General features: G+C 54.8%; 1 protein-coding gene across 1 annotated transcript; it reads right to left on the bottom strand.

Moving 5' to 3' along the window:
- Nucleotides 1-1,005: 1,005 nt before the first annotated feature.
- On the bottom strand, nt 1,006-18,931 carry TYRO3 (TYRO3 protein tyrosine kinase; the record flags this gene model as incomplete). Its single annotated transcript, XM_082648417.1, has 19 exons — nt 1,006-2,496; nt 4,901-5,037; nt 5,235-5,394; nt 5,581-5,690; nt 6,095-6,216; nt 6,676-6,768; nt 7,180-7,260; nt 7,602-7,697; nt 7,985-8,085; nt 8,166-8,295; nt 8,691-8,835; nt 9,359-9,504; nt 10,211-10,388; nt 13,137-13,252; nt 14,036-14,122; nt 15,567-15,737; nt 16,512-16,612; nt 16,837-17,020; nt 18,784-18,931. 19 exons carry the CDS (start codon nt 18,929-18,931, stop codon nt 2,106-2,108), a joined length of 2,697 nt encoding a protein of 898 aa, XP_082504543.1. The 3' UTR covers nt 1,006-2,105.
- Between the last annotated feature and the right edge of the window lie 367 nt (nt 18,932-19,298).

Below are 19,298 nucleotides of genomic sequence, written 5' to 3'. Positions count from 1 at the left end.
GAAGTTACTTCAGGTCTCATGATCCACATGGGAACAAGAATCTGGAATGCCAGCAACAGGTTTCTCAGGATATTTGCTTTCAGAAGAACTCTCCCCATTCCACTGCCCTCAGCCAGCAGGGCAATACCTGTGTCCCTCACAGTCTTCCCACACTCCTCGACACAGAGAGTGGCTGTTTCTCATGCCTCCTGCGTCTTGTTCCCATAAGCTTGCTCTAAAAGCTTCTAAAGTTTTCAAATGGAAATACTTGAAAGCAAACTTCATGCTCTTATTTCAAATCCTCAAGAGGCTCAACATTCTCCTTGCCCTCTTATTCCCAGCTTCCTGGCTCCAGGTAACATTGTGAAGGTGAGAGCTGTCTCCACACCCAATAGAGAGTCTGATAGAGGGTTAGGAGGCAGCCAAAGTAGTCTCTTTGTCTTTGTTCCAAGATAAAGAACTTTTTCAAAACACGTGCATTTTCAAAAGGTCAGTGGTGGTAGGATTACAGGTATTTGGCATTTTTAAAATGACTTTCTGCATTTTCCTAATCATCTATGACTATGTATTATTTTTACTATAGGATTCTTTGGGACCTTGTGTAATTACAAAAGCACTTTGTGCTCAATGAAGAAAACTTAGAAAACACAAAGGAAAAAAAGTTCCCTTAATCACATCAGGTAAAGATAACAGCTGTGGGGCTTCCCTGGTGGCGCAGTGGTTGAGAGTCGGCCTGCCGATGCAGGGGACGAAGGTTTGTGCCCCGGTCCGGGAGGATCCCGCATGCCACGGAGCGGCTGGGCCCGTGAGCCATGGCCGCTGAGCCTGCGCGTCTGGAGCCTGTGTTCCACGACGGGAGAGGCCACAGCAGTGAGAGGCCCGCGTAAGGCAAAAAAAAAAAAAAAAAACATAACAGCTGTGAACATTCTGGCATATGTCTTTCCAAACTTTTCTCTATGCAGAGATGCTTCATTTTTGTGATCTGGGAAAAAAGTAAACATTTAAGAGACAAAGTCTTGGGTCTTTAGTCTTCAATTTATTTCTGTTTTTAAACAGCATCTAATGGCTTGGAAAAGTCCCTAACAGCAAGGGCCTGCCCCATGCACTCCCAGAGGCTCCCCCAACCAGGGCTGGGGTCCAGGCTCCAGTAACTCCCCCTCAGCCACACCAGCCATCAAGCCTACTTTCTCTCCATCTCTGGAGACTTGGGACAGAAGAGGGTCTCCAGTTAGAGGGAAAGATGGCACTAAAGGACACTGCGTGGAAGGATTGGGCTCAGACACAGCTGCCTTGGTTAGTCTTAGGATATTTGGGGATTTGGTAGCATGCTCAGACAGACTGCGGGAGGGCTCAAAGAGGGGCTCCTGGGCTCCTCTCTGGCCTCACTCATTCCTGGGCAAGCCTTACAGCAGCCCTTGCTCTTGCCGGGCTCAGTGCATTGCCTTTAGAAGCTGGGCAAATGGTAGCCTGTGTAATTCAGCATGCCTTGCTGTGACCTGGTCAGCTGCACTTTACTCCTGGCCTAGACAGGGTGGGTAACCAGGAAGGTGACGAAGATTCAGCCCTGAGGGTCCCACTGCCTCCCGCTACAGGGTTTGGGACCTGACTGTACCAATCCCTTACCAATTCTCACCTAAAGGGGAATAATACAAGGGCATCTCTTTGGGAGGAGGGGCAAACCTGGGCATTTAAACCCCAAGCACAGGCACAGATGGGCCCCCAGGCCAGAGACGCCTCAATGCATGCACTAAAGCAGCAGGGGCAGCTCAGCTAGGAGGCTAAGGGCCCACAAGGTTGGATCTACCCTCGCCCAACTCCTCTCCGCACCCATGGTAACCATGGAAACATAACCACCCCCTCTGCCAGCTGCCTGGGTTTAGACAACCAGGCCTGGCCCACCTCCACCCAGCCAAGGCCTGAACTGATGCCAGGCCAGCCACAGAGTGGTTGCAGGAAGCACTGGGATTGGGTGATTTGGTCAGTCCAGCCTTCCAGCACAGCTTGGGAGGACTACCACAGGAGCCTCCACACCTTGCTGCCTGGGTTGGGGTCAGGCAGGGCTTAGTCAGCCAGCACAGTGGCCAGCAGAGCCAGCCGCATGGCCCCAGATGCCCTCTGCCTGTGGGCTAACAGCTACTGTGGGGTAGTAGCCCTTGCTGCAGCAGCAGCAGCCTCTGGGACTCATTGACGGGGCTGTCTGGCTGCTGCTCCTCCTGCCCAGGCCGCTCAGCCAGCCCCCCGGGGCTGAGGATGTACCGACAGTCACTGGGGGTGCCCCCCACGGCCCCCAGGCCACTGCCATCCCCAGCCCCGCTGCTGGCCGGGTTCCCGCCAGGCAGCTCCAGGTTGCCTCCCTCGGCAGACTCCTGGGCTCCCTCAAGGTTGATATACAAGGGGTCCTGGCTGGCGGATAGCACAGACAGGCGGCCCAGGACAGTCTCCAGCTCCATTCGCAGACATGTGAAGCTCGGGCGCTGCTTGGGGTCGGCGCTCCAGCACTGGTACATGAGCTCATACCTGGGGCAGAGAGAAGGGTGAGGGGACGTAGTGAGGAGCCAGAGAAAGGAGAAGGAGGGTCCTTCTCTCAAAAGCAGAGGCCCTTTAATCATATGAAGCCAGGATTTAGAAAAATGTGATTGAGGGAGTTCTCTGGTGGCCTAGTGGTTAAGATTCTGGGCTTTCACTGCTGTGGCCCCGGTTCAATCCCTGGTCTGGGAATTGAGATCCCACAATCCGAGCAGTGCAGCCAAAAATTTAAAAAAAATTAAAAAAGAAAGAAAAAGAAAATAAAATGTAATTGAACACTCTAATGTATAGGGCTTACTATGTATCTGGCACTCTTCTAAGCATTTTACATTTATTATTAATTCTCCCAATACTGTGAAATAAGTGATCCCTATTTTACCAACGTTCAAACTGAGGCACAGAGAGGTTAAGAACCTTGACTAAGGTCACACAGGTAGAAAGTGATGAAGCTAGGTGGGTCGGGTCCAGAGTCCCTCTTACGCTATTTTGGGAAGGCGTAGTAGGAGTGTTTTTGTCTTGTGGAACACAGCCTGGAGTCAGGGTTATTTTACGGGGGTGATTTGGGAATCCACCCTTTGTCCTAAATCCTCACCTGTTCAGGGGGTCTTAAATCCTCATTGTTCATGAGGATTCTCACCTTCGAGAATCTGAGAAAAGCTTCCAGCCCTTTTCCCCTGGCAGGGACACTTTTTACAATTTCAGGAGCTTTGCAGATTCCCTGAGGTCTATCCCTGTTCCCAGGGAACGCCTCATGCTGAGAAAAAATAAGTAAGTAAATAAATAACAGGAAAGGATTGAGACCAGATCTAGTCATAGCAAATGCCTGACTTTCTTGCCTGTGCCCACGATAAAAGCCCCAAACACTCCTCCGACTCCAGCCCTCCTAACAGGGGCCTCCAACGATGGGGGGAATCATGCCAGACACTGAATAGGTCGTGGGAATGGTCCAGGCCATGGGTATGTGGCCAGGCTGGAATACACTGTCAAGGCCATGCCAGGAGCCAACTGGCGCCTGTCCACCAGGCTGCCTGGTGGGAGGCCAGCGCCTGCCCACCCTCTATTGACAACACTAACTCCAGCCCCAGATGACACTAAGCCAGGGCCTGGTCCCCACTGCCCAGCAGAACCTCTGTGGCTCCAGAGGCCCAGGCAGGCTACAGCCACCAGGAGACCTGACCTTTCTGCCCCTGACATGCCTGAGCTCTGCTGAGACGTAGGGCCTGGTTCATGTACTCAAATTGCCCTCTCTCCCACAGTCCAACCTCAGGGCACTTCAAACCCACTGTCCTAGAGAAAGAGGACCCTACCATTCAGGCTGAGCCTTCCTCTGCCTGTCTCCATTCTTGGACCTCTTGAGGTCCAACCCCAGAACAGGAAATAGGTTTGTGGACTCCTTCCCTCACTAAGACTTGTACTAGTGAAAAGGTCCTCCGGAGGCCCAGGGAGACTCTGGCTTGCATGGGGTGGTAGAATAATACTAGAATAGACAAATCATAGTTGGGCTCATGGTTAATAGGCACATTCTAAAATCACACAGATCTAGATTCAAGTCCCAACTCATTCACTTAATCGCTGTGTGACCTGGGTCATGTTACTTACCCTCTTTAATCCTAGTTCCTCATCTACAAAATGGGAATAATAATAGTCTTTTCCTCGTAGGGTTAGAGGAGGATTACCTGAAAGAATGCCTGTAAAGAACCCAGCTAACGTTAGTGATACTGTCTTCTAGTCACAAGGGGCTCATGACTCTCCCCCGTGCAGTGAGTGTATCACCACCCTGCCCCACTCCCAAGGGCTCCGGGCTTCCAGAAAGGAGAAGAGGCAGTACCCTTCTCCCAGGATCTCAGTTTGTTATCTTAGGTCTCTCCACTCCCTCAGAGAGGAGGCCAAGACAAGAAGGGAACCCAACCTCCCGCCCCCAGCGCCCCCTCCCTGTCAAGCAAGGAATGTGAGGGAGCAGCAGTTTTTTTCCTGCCCCTGTGCAGCACTCCCTGAGGGGGAGGGAGAGCTCAGCCTTAGGGAAGGAGTGGGGGTGGGGAAGAGGTGACAGGGAAACCTGCACTGTTGCTCAACCCTGCACCTTCTGCCCTTAGGTGGGATTCCTGGTTCTCCCTGGAAACTGGAGAAAACAGAGTGATAGGAAAAGGCTGGAGCAAGAAACATGGGATGGTAAAGGGGGAGAGAAAGAAAACAGGAGCAGTAGATGAAGAAGGAGTTTGGGGTAGAGGTCAGACTTCCCTCTAATGACGAGGACATGTCCACAAAAAAAAAAGAAAAAAAATTAAAGTTTAGTTGCGGATCGGAGCTCCCAGTGGGCCAGCAGCTGTTGCGGCAGCCATGAGCTGAAACCCCAAATACCTGTTTCCTCCCAGAATCCCCTTCCTGGGGCACTCACACGTCCTCCATACACTCCGGAGGCTGTTTCAGGCGGTTCCCGCCGATGAGGTAGTTGTAAATCTCAGCGTTCTCAATGCCAGCATACGGCGTCTGCCCACGAGTCATGATCTCCCACATGGTCACCCCGAAGGCCCACTGGGACAGAATCGAGGTTGGAGGGGAGATGTCACTAGGCTTCCTGAGCCAGGCAGAGTCCCGAGGCAAGCATATCTTGGGGCTCCGGGGCCTCATAATGGGGCAGCCAAAGCCCAGAGAGCAGTGCTAAAGGTCCACCCACGCACTAGTCCGCACTACTGTGTTACCGTCAAGTCTCACTCTGCCGCCCTGCTCACCACGTCACTGTGCACAGTATACAAGTTGTCAGCCAGGCTCTCCAGGGCCAGCCACTTGACAGGCAGTTTGGAGGCACAGCCCTGACGATAGTAGTCCCCACTATAGATCTTCCGGGAGAGTCCAAAGTCGGCCACGCACACCGTCATGTCTTCCGCCAGCCTGTGAGGAGTGTCGGAGGATGGGGTCAGCCTTCTGCCAGGCTGGCAGCCTAAATCCAGAGCATCTTTGTTCTCAAGCCGTCCCCTCACGTAGCAGATACTGTCCCAGGTGGGAGCTGACCATTAGCTAGCTCTTCCTGGCACTGCTTCCTGCCTCCCAACCCCGAGCCCTCCAGAATTCACATACATGCAGTTCCGAGCAGCCAGGTCTCGGTGGATAAAGTTCCGGGAGCTCAGGTACTCCATGCCACAGGCAATGTCCACCATGAACCGAACCAGGGTCTGCAGGGGCAGGTTCTGGTGGGCAGACAGGGCGAGCTCAGGCTAGACCCAGTCAGGGCAGGATGAATGGGATTCCCTGGCCAGAAAGCCTAAAGACTGTCCTCAGATTCACTGAAAGGAAGGGGATGAAGGGGCTTCCCAGTGCAAGGAAGCCTTGGCAAATCTGAGGGAGAGCACCCAAAAGTCAAGACTCCCCCAGTCTGGGGCTCCACGGGACTCTTCTCTCAGGAAGGGGCCTTGCCCAGCCTAAATTCCCAGCAGGGATTTGTGAAGGAGAAGGAAGCCTGTTAGCAAAAAAAGTCAAACTTGGAGCCCACCTTCTCCCAACCAACTCAGTTGGCCCTATCCACCAAGCCAACCTCTCTCCCAGGGTCTTTGTCCCTTTCCAACTCCTGGCTGCTCCCACCCCAGGCACTCACAAAGGGGTTCTCCCCAATCCGGGAGGCGAGCAGGAAGGCGTGCAGGTCCCCGTGCTTCATGAAAGGCAGGATGACCATGGGGGTGGGGAGACGGCCTTTGGCCCTGCTCCGGAGGCTCACCCCTGGGGACAAGGGAGAGTCAGTGGGGCACATAAAGGTCAAGGCAAGGTTCACGTTCAAGGTCAGGTTCAAGGTCAAGGTCAAGGTTCAGGCATCTGTATGAGACCCTACCTGCTGGGTTCTACCTCTAGCCCTGGTTCTGCTACCTCTTTCCTCATTAAGTTCCACACTGGCCTGGTGACTACCCAGGAGGGACTCTGGCTGCCCCCCCCAGTCTCTGGAGCATCTTCTCTGTCCCCTCTTCCTCTGTTTATATGAGCAGCCTTCATGGAACAGGGTCTGCAAACTGAACTCCTTACCTAGAGCCTGATCAGATTTCAGCCAGGCCGCTCCTTGCTCTTTTGGTGTCTGCTTACTCACCAGGCGAAGTCCAAACTTCTCTCCCACAGAACTGCCCTCGCAGTTGGGGGAGCGTAGTTTTAGCCCTATTTTACATTTACCTCCCCCAAGAAGGGGCTCACCAACAAGCTTGGCCACGTGTGGGTGGTCAAACTCCTTCATGCAAGCCGCTTCCCTGAGGAACTCTTCAATGTCGCTTGAGGCAATTATGTCAGCTGGGAGGAAAGGAGGGAGGGAGTGAGGGAAATGTGCCCCCAGTGGGCCCAGGAAACAGTCCGGCCATGAGCAGGAGAAACTCCCACGGGCTGGTGCTATCCAACAATTTCTCCACTCGCTCATGCCTTCCCTTTGGTTTGGAGAGTCAAACGGCTCAACCAACCACAGCTTTAATCACCCCGAGTGAAACCAGAGGACAGTCACTGCTGACAGCAGGGGACAAAGGCTGGGGCACCAATGAGTGTGGGTTTATGCCTGTGAATTATTGACATGGTACAGACAGCATCCCACTTAGTGCTAACTCATCTTGCAAAGTCTAGGGGCCTAGCAGAGCCTGCTTCAGGATCAGCCACCCCTTTCACCCTCCCAAGTGACGTCCTCACTCCACTCCAGTACTATTCTCCACTCACCTTTCAGCATCTTTACAGCCACTTTCACAAAGGAGCCATCCTCCTGCTTCAACTGGGCCTCCCTCACTGAACCAAACTCTCCTAGGAACCGATCCAAATGATGGTAAGTCCCCTTGGCCTCCTGTCCCCAACCCAGAGCCCTCCCAGGGGACCCCTCATAGGGACACAAAATCATTAGACTCTGGGGCCACTGAAAGAGGCTCCCTCCTTCATAGCAAAGCAAAGTATGTTGGGCTGGGTGTGATGACACCTCATCCCTCCTCGTTCACAGCCTCCATTCCCCCAAACATCCCAAACCCAGGAGTCTACAAGCATATGCCATTCATAGGAGCTGACCTAAATCCACACCCTCAGAGTGACGGAAGGAACCAAACACACCGGGACATGGCAACTCATGCCAATCCCTGCACAGCCTCACACACCTTTGCCCAACATCCGGCCCAGGGTGAACTGCTGCTCTGGGATGAGTACATCCTCCAGTTTGTCCTTCAGCTCATCACTGATGCCCAAGCTGTCCACTGTGGGGAGGCGGGTGGTGAGAAAGGGGAGGGACCTCTCTGGTTCCAGATCCAAAACCCAGCCTGCCTCCTGCACCCCAGACGCCACCCTCAAAGCAGAGATGAGCTTAGGTGAGCTCTCCCACAGCTGGGCCGGCGATTTCCATGAGGATGGGTCTGTGTCTTTTCCACGGTGTGCTTAGGACTCATCAAGGTTCAGACCTATTGGTCAAATTAATAAGAGGAATGCAGATAGGGGTCCAAGATAACCCACTTTTTCCTCCTATGGCTCCCCACCACTCACTCACGTGTGGCCTCGATGCGCTCGGGCCTTTCCCGATTGAAGGATCGTGCTGCCCGGAAATGAACTGCCGGCTCCCCCCGGGCCATGACACTGTCAAAGGCTTGCCTAAAGGGAAACCCAGGACTTGGAGTCAGCTCCAAGGTCTTCAGTTACCACCTGCCTCTCCCTCTGTGCCCCCGCCTTACCCAAACCGTGTCTCCTTCCGTGTCTTTCGAAGCAGGATGAGGGCCAGGGCAGCAGCCGTCACCAGGGCTGTCAGCACACCCAGGACCACAGGCACCCAGGATGTGCGGCTGTGGGGAGCACCCCGCCGGCCTGTGGGAGACAGGGGCAGGAAGCAGCACGAGCTAGCCTGATTCCAAGGAGGTCCTTTAGAATTTTCCAGTGATGGCCATCTGGCCTGGTCAAGAGGCTCCTCTCACTCAGTAAGGGTCCAGAGTGGAAAGAGGTTCCAAAGGAAGAGCCAAGGGTTCCTACTCTGTCAGTGACAGGCACTGACTGTTGGGACCTACAGCACGACCAGGGATTTCTATGCTAGCTGGAGGGCAGGGGGAGGAGAAGGAGATACAACCCTGGCCTCAAGTGCTTGACTCTGAGTCTTTGGGCCTCTTCAGAGGGGAGGCACTGCCAGCCTCCTCCCATCAGTGTAGGTTGCCCTTGAAAGCCTCCATCCCCTGCCCCCTTCCCCTTACAGGTCTTGCAGGTCTTACCTGCATGGTCATGAGAAGAGACCACCAGCGGCTGACTCCAGGGCCCACAGCCAACTGCACTGGAGACACACACACGCACAATCAGGTCCTTCTGGGGATCCCAGCCTGTCAGGTTGGCCCTGGTCCCCTCCACTGTCAGCTCACCCTGCAGCCAGGAAAAACCCCCATCGCACACCGAGCCTGAGTAAAAGGCCTCCAGCTGGGGCCTGAAGTCAGAAAAAGGTCTCGCTAGGAACGTGGGAGGTTAGGGACACTGTGGGTTCAGGGGCTGCAGGAACACAACCTGCTGGGAGTCATCACATTCCTGCTGCAGGCTGCAGAGGCCTCTCCTGAACACAAACAAGGCTCAGTCCAAGAATGCAGACGTGGGGGATGGGCGGGAACTGGGGGGTGGGGGAGGATAAGAAGGCTTTATCTGTGTCCTTCCCCAGTTTGTGCAGGAATGCGCTTCCTGCTTTCTTTTCAAAGTGGACACTGGAGGCAATCTTAACAGGAGACATAATCCAATGAAGAGTGCAGCTTGCAGGGGAGGGCGGGAGGGGTAGACTCCCCGGGATGGTAACAGGCCCACCAAGGCCCCCAGGCTCACCAAGGACAGCCCTTCTGAAGCTCAGAAGGCCTCAGAGCCCTGAGGGCCGACTCTAGTAGTCAGCAGAAGCTTTCCTTACCTGGGTTCCGTTGTCTTGAACCCAGGACAGTTTATAGGGTCCCAGAGGGCCTTCTAAAGGACCTTCAGGGATCACTTCTTCCCACTCCAGGATGAGGCCTGAGTCTGTGTGGATGGCATGGAGGTTCTGGGGAGCAGTGGCTGGGGCTGTTCCCAAAAAAAGAAGGTTGCTAAGAGCCCTGCCCTACCCACCACCGCTATCCCATGCAGGTCTTTGGAACCAACTCCAAAGAACCAAATAGCTCAGAGAACGACACATGGGGGAAAAGTCTGCTTCCCAGGTCTGACTGCTCTCACCCATCGCTCTGGGGAGTACGGGTGGGTAATGGCAGGACCCGTACCATCCCAGTTAGGCAGGGTATTGCTCTTCATCACCTTGGTTACTGCCTCAGCAACATCCTTCACTCTCCTCTCACAACCCTGCCAGCCTCCTTGCAATTGCTAGGAACTCCAAGCAAGTTTGTGCCATAGGGTCATTGTACTTTGTGCCCTCTTCCTGCAGTGATTTCCCCCAAATATGGTTCTTTCCTTATCATTCAGACCTCAGATCTCTGTATGGGGGTACTCCTGGAGCACCCTGGGGCACTCTTCACCACCATATTACCTGATCTTTCCCACTTTGCTTGTCTGCCCCACCCACTAGAACTAGAGCTGAATGGGAGGGGGACTGGATTTATCTCCAGGTAGCAACAGGCCCTCAGTAAAGTGTTTGCTGACTGATGCATGATCCCCCCTCTCAGGTAGCCCTCTCTCAATCAACACCATTCAGAACTGGAGCCAACACTACCCCTACTACCCCAGCCCCCGGCCCCATTCATCCATGCCCAGGTACTCTGCTCTGCAAGTCCCTTACCTAGACCCTTTGTCCGAAAGGGCACCCAGTCAGCATATGGAGAAGGCCCCAAGGCATTGGCACAGCGAACCCTGAGGCTATAGTTGGTGGCAGGTGCCAGGTCCCGGAGCAGACAGGTAAAAGGTGGCACAGGGACCACAACAGCCAGGACCTCCCAGCCTCCTGGGGCCTGAGTCACCTACAGAAAAACAGAAAATTAATTATGTGGGACTTCTCTGGTGGCACAGTGGTTAAGAATCTGCCTGCCAATGCAGGGGACGTGGGTTCAATCCCTGGTCCCGGAAGATCTCACATGCCGCAGAGCAACTAAGCCCGTGAGCCACAACTACTGAGCCCATGTGCCACAACTACTGAGCCCACATGCCCTAGAGCCCATGCTCCACAAGAGAAGCCACCACAATAAGAAGCCTGCGCACCGCAACGAACAGTAGCCCCCGCTCACCACAACTGGAGAAAGCCCACGTGCAGCAACGAAGACCCAATGCCGCCAAAAATAAATAAATAAAATTTATTTTAAAAAAAGAAAATTAGGGCTTCCCTGGTGGCACAGTGGTTAAGAATCCGCCTGCCAATGCAGCGGACATGGGTTCAAGCCCTGCTCCGGGAAGATCCCACACGCCACGGAGCAGCTAAGCCCATGAGCCACAACTACTGAGCCTGTGCTCTAGGGCCCGCGTGCCACACTACTGAGCCCGCGTGCCACAACTACTGAAGCCCACGCACCTAGAGCCCGTGCTCCGCAACAAGACAAGCCACCGCAATGAGAAGCCCGCGCACCACAACAAAGAGTAGCCCCCGCTCGCCACAACTAGAGAAAACCCCCGTGCAGCAAAGAAGACCCAATGCAGCCAAAAATAAATAAATAATTTTTTTAAAAAATAAAGGAAATTAATGATGTAAGGCAGGGAGGTTTCTTAGGCATGTGAGATGAGATGGAAGATGGGACAGGTAGGGGGATGGTTGGGGGACTTGAGTTAATGCCTCTTCAAGTCTATCAGCAGAATAGCCAAAACTTGGAAACAACCTAAATGTCCACTGACAGATGAATGGATAAAAAAGATGTGGTACATATATACACAATGGAGTATTACTCAGCCATAAAAAAGAATGAGATAATGCCATTTGCAGCAACATGGATGGACCTAGAGATTATCATACTAAACGAAGTAAGTCAGGAAGAGAAAGACAAATACCATATGATATCATTTATATATGGAATCTAAAATACGACATAAATGAACGTACCTACGAAACAGAAACAGATTCACAGACAGAGAACAGACTTGTGGTTGCCAAGGGGGAGAGCGGAGGAGGAGGGAACGATTGGGAGTTTGGGATTAGCAGATGCAAACTTGTATTATATAGGATGGATAAACAACAAAATCCTATTGTATAGCACAGAGAACTATATTCAGCATCCTGTGATAAATCATAATGGAATATGAAAATATATATATAACTGAGTCACTTTGCTATACAGCAGAAATTAACACAACATTGTAAATCAACTATACTTCAATTAAAAAAGTCTATCAGCAGACACTTGCAACCCACCCCTTCCCACCCGCCACCACACCAGGTTCCATGCCTCCATGTCTTTGCAAACGCTGTTCCCTTTGCTGAGAATAACCTTCCTAGCAAAGTCCAACTCATCCTTTAAGATTCAATGCAAATACCACTCTGTCTGTGAAAGTCTTTCTCAAATACTCGAGAAAATCCATGCCCCTTTCTGTTTGATGCATAATTATGTTAGAGTGGATACCACTCTTTGTAACTGTTTACATGCCAATGCAAACTCTCAGAGCAAAGTAACTGGGAGCCTATGGGCACCATGAACCAGGCCTGTTCCTTACATTTTGGGGACCCAGGGCAAGAGTACAAATGGAGATCCAGTGTACCATATGACTAAATATTTAAACGTTAAAAATCAGCGAAAAGACTATTAAGTAAAATATTTTCTATCTTAATGTATTGACAAACAAAGCTACAAAACAACCTGGAAGATCGGGTTTACATTTATAATTCTCCAAATCCTTGGAGTCCCAAGCCAGAATGTGGTGGCACAAGAAGAGCCAGCCTCCAGCCAAAGGTCTGCAACATGAGGGACATCACGTGCATGGCTGTGGACAGTGCTGCCTGCATACCTACTCCCCCTCAAATGGCTGCCCTTTGAGCTTAGAGGTGCACATACCTTAGCATGATCCATCCTTGGGAGGATGGACCAGGGAGAGGCCCATATAGGCCCCAGAAGCAGACTCAAATTAAGGGGAGAGGGGTGTGTCCTGGTGAGCTGGATGGGAGTGTTCCCTTGGCCCTACGGATTCCCTGCCCAGGGGCAAGGGGTGCAACCAAAGGAGGGCCAGAGTGGGATACTCGAAAGGGTGGAGCCGAGAGCAGGGGCCTTTGTTGCCCAAGAGAACTGCCTAGAACCATGTCAAAGGTGCTCATTAAATACCTTTTGAGTGAACAGACAAAAATGAACAAGCCTGAATTGCCTCATTTTTAGTATCATCTTACCCAGCTTTCCCACTGTCTGGGGCCTAGGACCTCTTCTGGTCCCCCCGTTCTCTTTGGCATGGGTCAGAGGTTGGGGCACAAGAATGCAGGTATCAGATAAGTTAAAGGTTTGGGTTTTCACCCACATAAGAAAAACTCTTCCAGGTATCCCCAATCTGCTCTAGTCATCTGTTTTCCAGCCTGAAGAATGCACAGGTTGAGCCGATCTGCCGTCACTTGATTGCTAGAGCACCCTATGATAAGGGGCAGTGGCCAGGGCTCTTCCTGGTAAGGGAATGTCACCTGAATAGAGCTGGAGACCAAGCCCCATGGGCAAGACTAGGTAAACGTGATACCACTGTCAACAAAGTGCCACCGAGGCAGCCAGAAGGGGCACAGCCAGGAGAGCCTGTCCGCCCTCTCAGCCTACCTGGACCGTACAGGATTGGAGCAGGGCTTGGCCATCAGCACCTGGCGTCCAGGCCACACTAGCATTGCTGCTGGAGAGCTTCGTCACTGTGATGTTGAAGGGGGCTGCAGGCAGTGCTGTGGATGGGGACTTAGAGTCAGTGCCCAGGGAGGATAGAAAAAGAGGGAGAAAGCATGGGAGTCGAGCCTTGAGTTCCTCCCTAGGGTTCCCCCCCCAAAAAACTTAAGATGGCTACTCAGCACGCCCAGGACCACAGTAATACACAAGTCAAGCCACTGGCAGCGAACAGCTGCTTATAACCCGAGAGAGCGCCTAGGCTGTGGAGAGAGGTTACTGCTCCCTGAATCGGGGGCCCTGTCTGACCAAGAAATAGGGTGAGATAATGTGTGTCTGGCGGCGGGGGGCGGGGGGGGGGAGCATGGCACCTCGGCCTTGGGAGATACCAGTGAGAGGCAGCTGACCCTGCGGCCACAGCCCATTCCTGCACACACCAGCTCTCTTCCCCTTTCCACCCTGCCCGCTGTGCACAGCAGCCCTTTGGGTCTCCTCTATCATCCTGCTAGGCTGTTATCCCCACCCCCATTCCCTCGACAGGGGCTGGCAGAAGCAAGATTGGGCCTGAGCCTTGACCATCTCCTGCTGGTTCCCTCCCTCCTTCCCTCCCAAGGACTCTGCTTTGTGATGGGAAATCTACTGTGACGTCAGGTTTCTATTCTCATCTCAGCCATGGCAGGGTCTCAGGTGCTCCCACTAGGAATGGGGCCATGCCAATTAACCCCTCATCCGTCAGATCCCAGCAGGACCCAGGCGAGCTGGAACAGCAAACAATTCTAACTTCACCCACAGCCTGCTGAGAACGCCCCTGCCTTACCGCCCCTCACCTCCCAGGGTCCTCCTACCTTGAAGACGAACAGTGGCTGGGCGAGAAGAGGCCAGGCCTTTTACGTTGTGAGCTTCACAGGAGAACACAGTGCTCTGGGTCACCCCTGGGGCCAGAAAACCTCAGTCAGCACCGCCCCCCAGCATCAAGTCCCACTCAGTCTGGGATTGGGGATAGTCAGGCTCTGGGTCTGAATATCCTACAATATCCAGCCAAAGGAAAGGTTCCACAGTGTGGGCCTGGATATAAATCCCAGGGCTGGGGCTCTGTTTTCTCATCTCCCAAATGGGAGAATTGTGAGAACCAACTGATGCAACATATGTAAAGTGCACGGCACACAGTAAAGCACTTGAGAAATGTTATACTGCCCCTCCCACCACAATCCCATCTCCCGCGGACAGTACAAAGCTGCCTCCCTTTTCTGGTCACTACTTTATTGCACATTCCAGGGCCCTTCTCTGTTTGCTCTGTGCCATATCATTGTTCTATTTGCAGAGTCGCTGCCTTTCAATAGTTCTCTGCTCCTTATGCATGTGTCTTATCTCCCCAGTTATACTAATTCCTGGGGGGCTGGACTGATGGCTTCTATTTCCTTTGTACTCCCTTGATCTCCCATGGTGCCTAGCACAGTGTGCTGTGTGGAGTGGGAGTTCAGTGAGTGCTTATTCTCAAGCTGGCTACCTGACGGTCCCAACCACGCACATCTGGAGAGAACTGAATCCAACCTCCCTTCTCATCTGCTCCAACCCAGCGCCTCCTGAACAGGATCAGATCCTGCAGTCCACCTCCTTTGAAGATGCGTATTCCTAAGGGACTTGGCAGATCAGAGTCCGTCCCTCCCACCTTACAGTACATGAGACTAAGCTCAGACTCCCATCTTTTTCGGCCAGTTCAAGCCTTGACCAGAAACATTAACTTTGTTTCACAGGTTAGCAAGTCTCACAAGTGTGTAAGGTATGTGCCTGAGGATCCTGGGGTCAAGGTGGGTGGGCAGGCGAGGCTGCTTCTGGTCTAACTGTGTGGAGGTGTGGACAGATACAGTTGTTTGGGAAAGGTTTGGAGATTTCTGGAAAAGGCCATTAGAAGAGGAGGCCCCTGTATCTTTGTGCTGGTTTCCCCCTCCCCCTTTTCCTTCCCCCTGCCATTCCCCACTCTGCAGCCTGAGACTCTTCACTTCTAGGCAAGTCTGCCAGACACTCCTCTTAGCTCTGCATGGGCTGGTTCCTGGCTTCTTCCCTTGGGAGGGGTGGGGGGGGATGGGTGCCCCTGGTCCCACACATTAATCTTCCAGGGCCAGCTGTGCACGGCCTAGACTGCTGTGAACGAAGGAAAGAGGCTCCAGCATCTCCTTAGGCACACGCAGCAGGATCACCACTAATCAGCCCACCAGGCCAGCCTAGCACACCTGACTAATGAGCTTAGTAATGGTGGGTGCAGCTCACGTAGCCAGGCACTCTGGACACTCACGACCGCAGGCTCAGTGATTTAAGCAGATTTGAACTCTGCCAGCCTCACCACCCCTGCTCAAAGCCCCTCCTGAGGCTGCTCACCTGTTACATTTAAAACGGAAGGAGAGGGAGCAGGTCCCCCAACCTTCGTGCCTCCTCTCCACCAGACAATGGTAACAGGTTCTGGGGGACCCACGGCCTCACAAAACAGTTGGAAAGGGGCATTGGGTGGCACTGCCAGATCTTTTGGCTCCACAGTGAAAAATGGCACACCTAGGGGGAAAAAGGCGGGTGGGGAGTGAGCCTTGCCACCTCTCAGCTTCCGACTGCCCAAGCCACAAGTCTGCTACCATCTGAAGCCCTCTATGCGGAAGGTCCCACGGGCCCTTATGATTGGGTCAACTGCAGAACAGGCATCTGGCTTGAGGGGGGAAGCTTCTCTTCTTTGGCCCCATCAGGGATATTCTTTATGCTGTACCCTTGGGCCTGACAGATTCTCCCTTTTCAGACCTGCTCTAACAGCCCTTCTCAAAGCAAGGGAAGAGGCAGAGGGTGGGGAGTTGGGGGAGGGGCAGTAAGGGAGGGGGAGGGGGCGGGAGCTTTAGCAGAGTTCTGCTGGCAGGCCCCAGATCCCGTTCAGAGCCCTTTGTTACTTTCTTAGTCACTTTGTTTTCCGGGGTTGCACAGCTTTGAGCTCCTGCAGCTGCGGATCCTTCCTCCCCTCCCCCATCCCTCCCCCTCCTGGCCTGGCCACTTGGCAGAACAGGGTCCAGCCCCAGATGGGTGCTTGAGGCTTGTTTGTCAGACAACTGAAACTTGACTGCACCCCATAGATGATGGGTCTTAGTTGCCCCTCTGGCTCTCAAATACCCAGACTCCAGTGGGTATGGTCTTCCATGGCTGCTCCAGGCCTGGAGTCTGGCGCAATCAGGTCCCAGAGGGCAGTGGGGCAGCCCAGCTTCCACTCAGATTTCTTGGGCATAGGGTGGTCACTAGCAGACAGCATCTGCTCCAGGCCAACACGCCCAAGTGGCTCTGCCTCCTCACCTTCTACCGTGAGCCACACTGGCTGGGAGGTCTCGGTTTCGCCCCCATCCTCCACCTGGCACCAGTACCGGCCCGCATCAGAGCGCTCCACTGACTTCAGGCTGTGGAAACAGGACACCAGGTCTCCCAGGGTCAAGGAGGGCAGCTCTGCTGGGCAGATTCAATGGGTTCAGCCTGCCCCCACTTCTAGAAGTCTCCGCAGGTTGCCGAATAAAAAAACCACAGACCTCTGGGCATCAGCATTGCCCCCAGCTCCCAAACCCCATGGAAAGAGCACAACGTGTCCCCAGGCTGGCATCCCACACCTTCCCCCACGGTCCTGCACCTGAGGAAGCCAATCCAGTGCTGCTCACTGACTGGGATGTACACCTGATCCACGCTCTGGACCACAGCCCCGTCCTTCACCCACTGTATCTCAGGCTCCTCCATCCCCTCCACGCTGCAGTTGAGCTTCACCGGCTGCCCCTGAGACACTGTCAGCTTCACTGGGGCTCCCATGAGCTTCAGGCCTGAGAGGTGGGAAGGAGAATGTGTCATTCTGCTTGAGAGGGATCCTGTCTCGAGAAATAGCCCCCATCCTACTCCAAAACCTAGGTTCTGTGTCAGGGGGCTCATTATCAGCCAATGGCCAAGGAAGCAGAGGCAGGACAGTGTGGGAGGGAAGGTAGCCTGGACCCGGGCTGGGGGAAGGAGCATGACAAGCTCTCCAGGCACCATTTCTGCCACTGCCAAGTTCCTCCCAGCTGTAAGGAAGTGACTTCTTCCCCGTACCTCCCTGCTGGGCAATGTTAAGTCAGGCCCAACCACCAAAAGGAAAGCAAGCCAGGCTGCAACAGTGGGGCGCTTTCATACACCTGGGGTAGGTACTGCCCTGGGAACCACTGCTGCACCCAGTCAGTGCAACAGGCAGCCAGCTCTCCACCCAAGGTGTCAGCCTAGGCCCTGCACTGCTGCTGGCATCCCCCTGCACCCTACCCTAGCAAATGTAAGGAGGCTGAGGAAGGGAAGGAGGGGGTGCTCCCCTGAAGTGGAGAACATATGGCTGCAAAACCACGTCAGAAAACACATGGCAGCCTTCCTGGCAGCCAGCCGCTCTATTAATACCTGAATGGGTGCAGGGGCAGGCGCTGGGAAGGTAGGAGGTAGAAGGGAGGGGAGGGGCCCTGAACAGGGAGCCCGAAACCCCTGAGCTACTCTCACACCAACAGGGGCACTACCCTCTGAACACATACACACACACACACACACACACACACACACACACACACACACACACACACCCTCAGAGAGCAGCAGGTGAACTATCAACATAGCTGAAATCCAGTTCTGCTTCTTCCTGCCCTTTGCTGTGTGACGCAAGGCAAATCCTGAGCGCTCTGATCCTAAGATACATACACCCTTCCGCTTGTAAATACTTGTCACTCTTTCCCTTCCCTTCCCTGAGATGCTGATAAGGCAGGGAGTGCTGTCTGAAAAGAAGGTGCCTGCTGGGTGGCTGCTGCTCTGCCCTGTGTCTCTTCCTACTCCCTTCACCCTCTCAGGACCAGCCACAGCGCAAGGAGGGGTAGCCTTACACCCCATACATGCCCTGCAGTCCCAGGGGTGTGTAGTGTGAACTTGGGGATCCCGGTGCTGCAAGAAGCACTCCTGCCATTGGCAAATGCCTCATGGCTATGTGGGAACACAAGGCTGAGCAAAGATCAGCAACCCTGCCCCAGACCATCCTCTCCAACACGCCCAGTTTCAGGAAGCTCGGAAAAGGCACCGCGACTAGAGTACGCCCAGGTGTTTTCTGTGACTGGGCGCTCTCGAAGCCCCTGTACCTACATGATGTAGGGGTGCCGGTGGGTGCTCAGTCCCAGCCCCTGTGGCTTCAGAGTGGGACCTTCGTTTGTGTGGGGCGGGTAGATGTGGTCCCCAGGACTGGGAGGGGAGAGCAAACAGCTAGGAGCGTCGAGGCGGGAAACGCCAATCCCAAACACCCCCCGCTGACCACTCGGCCCGCAGCCCCGCTCCTTTCCTTACAACCCCGCCAGATGAGCCCGGACGCGAGAAAGTTGGGGGTGGGGGCCGCGACCCGAGATCCCGCGGCGAACGCACCGCTGAGCCCCCTCCCCCCTCCCGAGCCTCGGCCTTCCAGCTTGGAGCCCCCCACCCAATTCTCCGGCCCGCCCAGGCCCGGGGCTCGCTCGGCTGCCGTCCCCGGGCTCCGACCCCGACCGCGCCCTTCCGCAGCCCCCCGCTTTCCGCCGCCCCCCGGGCCAGCCCCTACCTGCGGCCGCGGGCTCGGGGAGCAGCAGAGCGGTTAGACCCGCCAGCAGCAGCAGCAGCGGCGACGGCGACGGCGACGGCGGCGGCGGCGGCGGCGGCGGCGGCAGCGGCGGGAGCCCCGACCGCCCCATGCTCCGCCTCAGCGCCATCGGCGGCGACCCCGCACCATGCCGGGCCCGGCCCGCGAGCGACCAGGGAGGAGGGAGTGGAGGAGGAGGGAGTGGAGGAGGAGGGAGAAGAAGGAGGAGGAGGAGGAGGGAGGAGGGCCGAGGGAGGGGCGGGGGCCGGCCCGAGGGGCGGCGCTGCGGCCCGCACTCCGAGACCCGCACCCGCTGCGAGTCGCCGCGGCGGCCGTCAGCCGCGCGGGGTCCCGAGGCCGCTTTTGGGCCACCGCGCTCCTTCCACAGCCGTCGCCGCCGTCGCCGCCGCCGCTGATTCATGTTCTTCTCGGAGCCGCCGCCTCCTCCCCGGCCGGCCCGCCCGCCGGCAGCCGGAGCTCGTACCGCCCCCCCGCGG

Source organism: Grampus griseus, assembly GCF_964374135.1.
Source record: "Grampus griseus genome assembly, chromosome: 2".
Lineage (NCBI taxonomy): Eukaryota > Metazoa > Chordata > Mammalia > Artiodactyla > Delphinidae > Grampus > Grampus griseus.
Note: the sequence above shows the minus strand (reverse complement) of the source record. Positions and strands in the feature narration are given on the sequence as shown.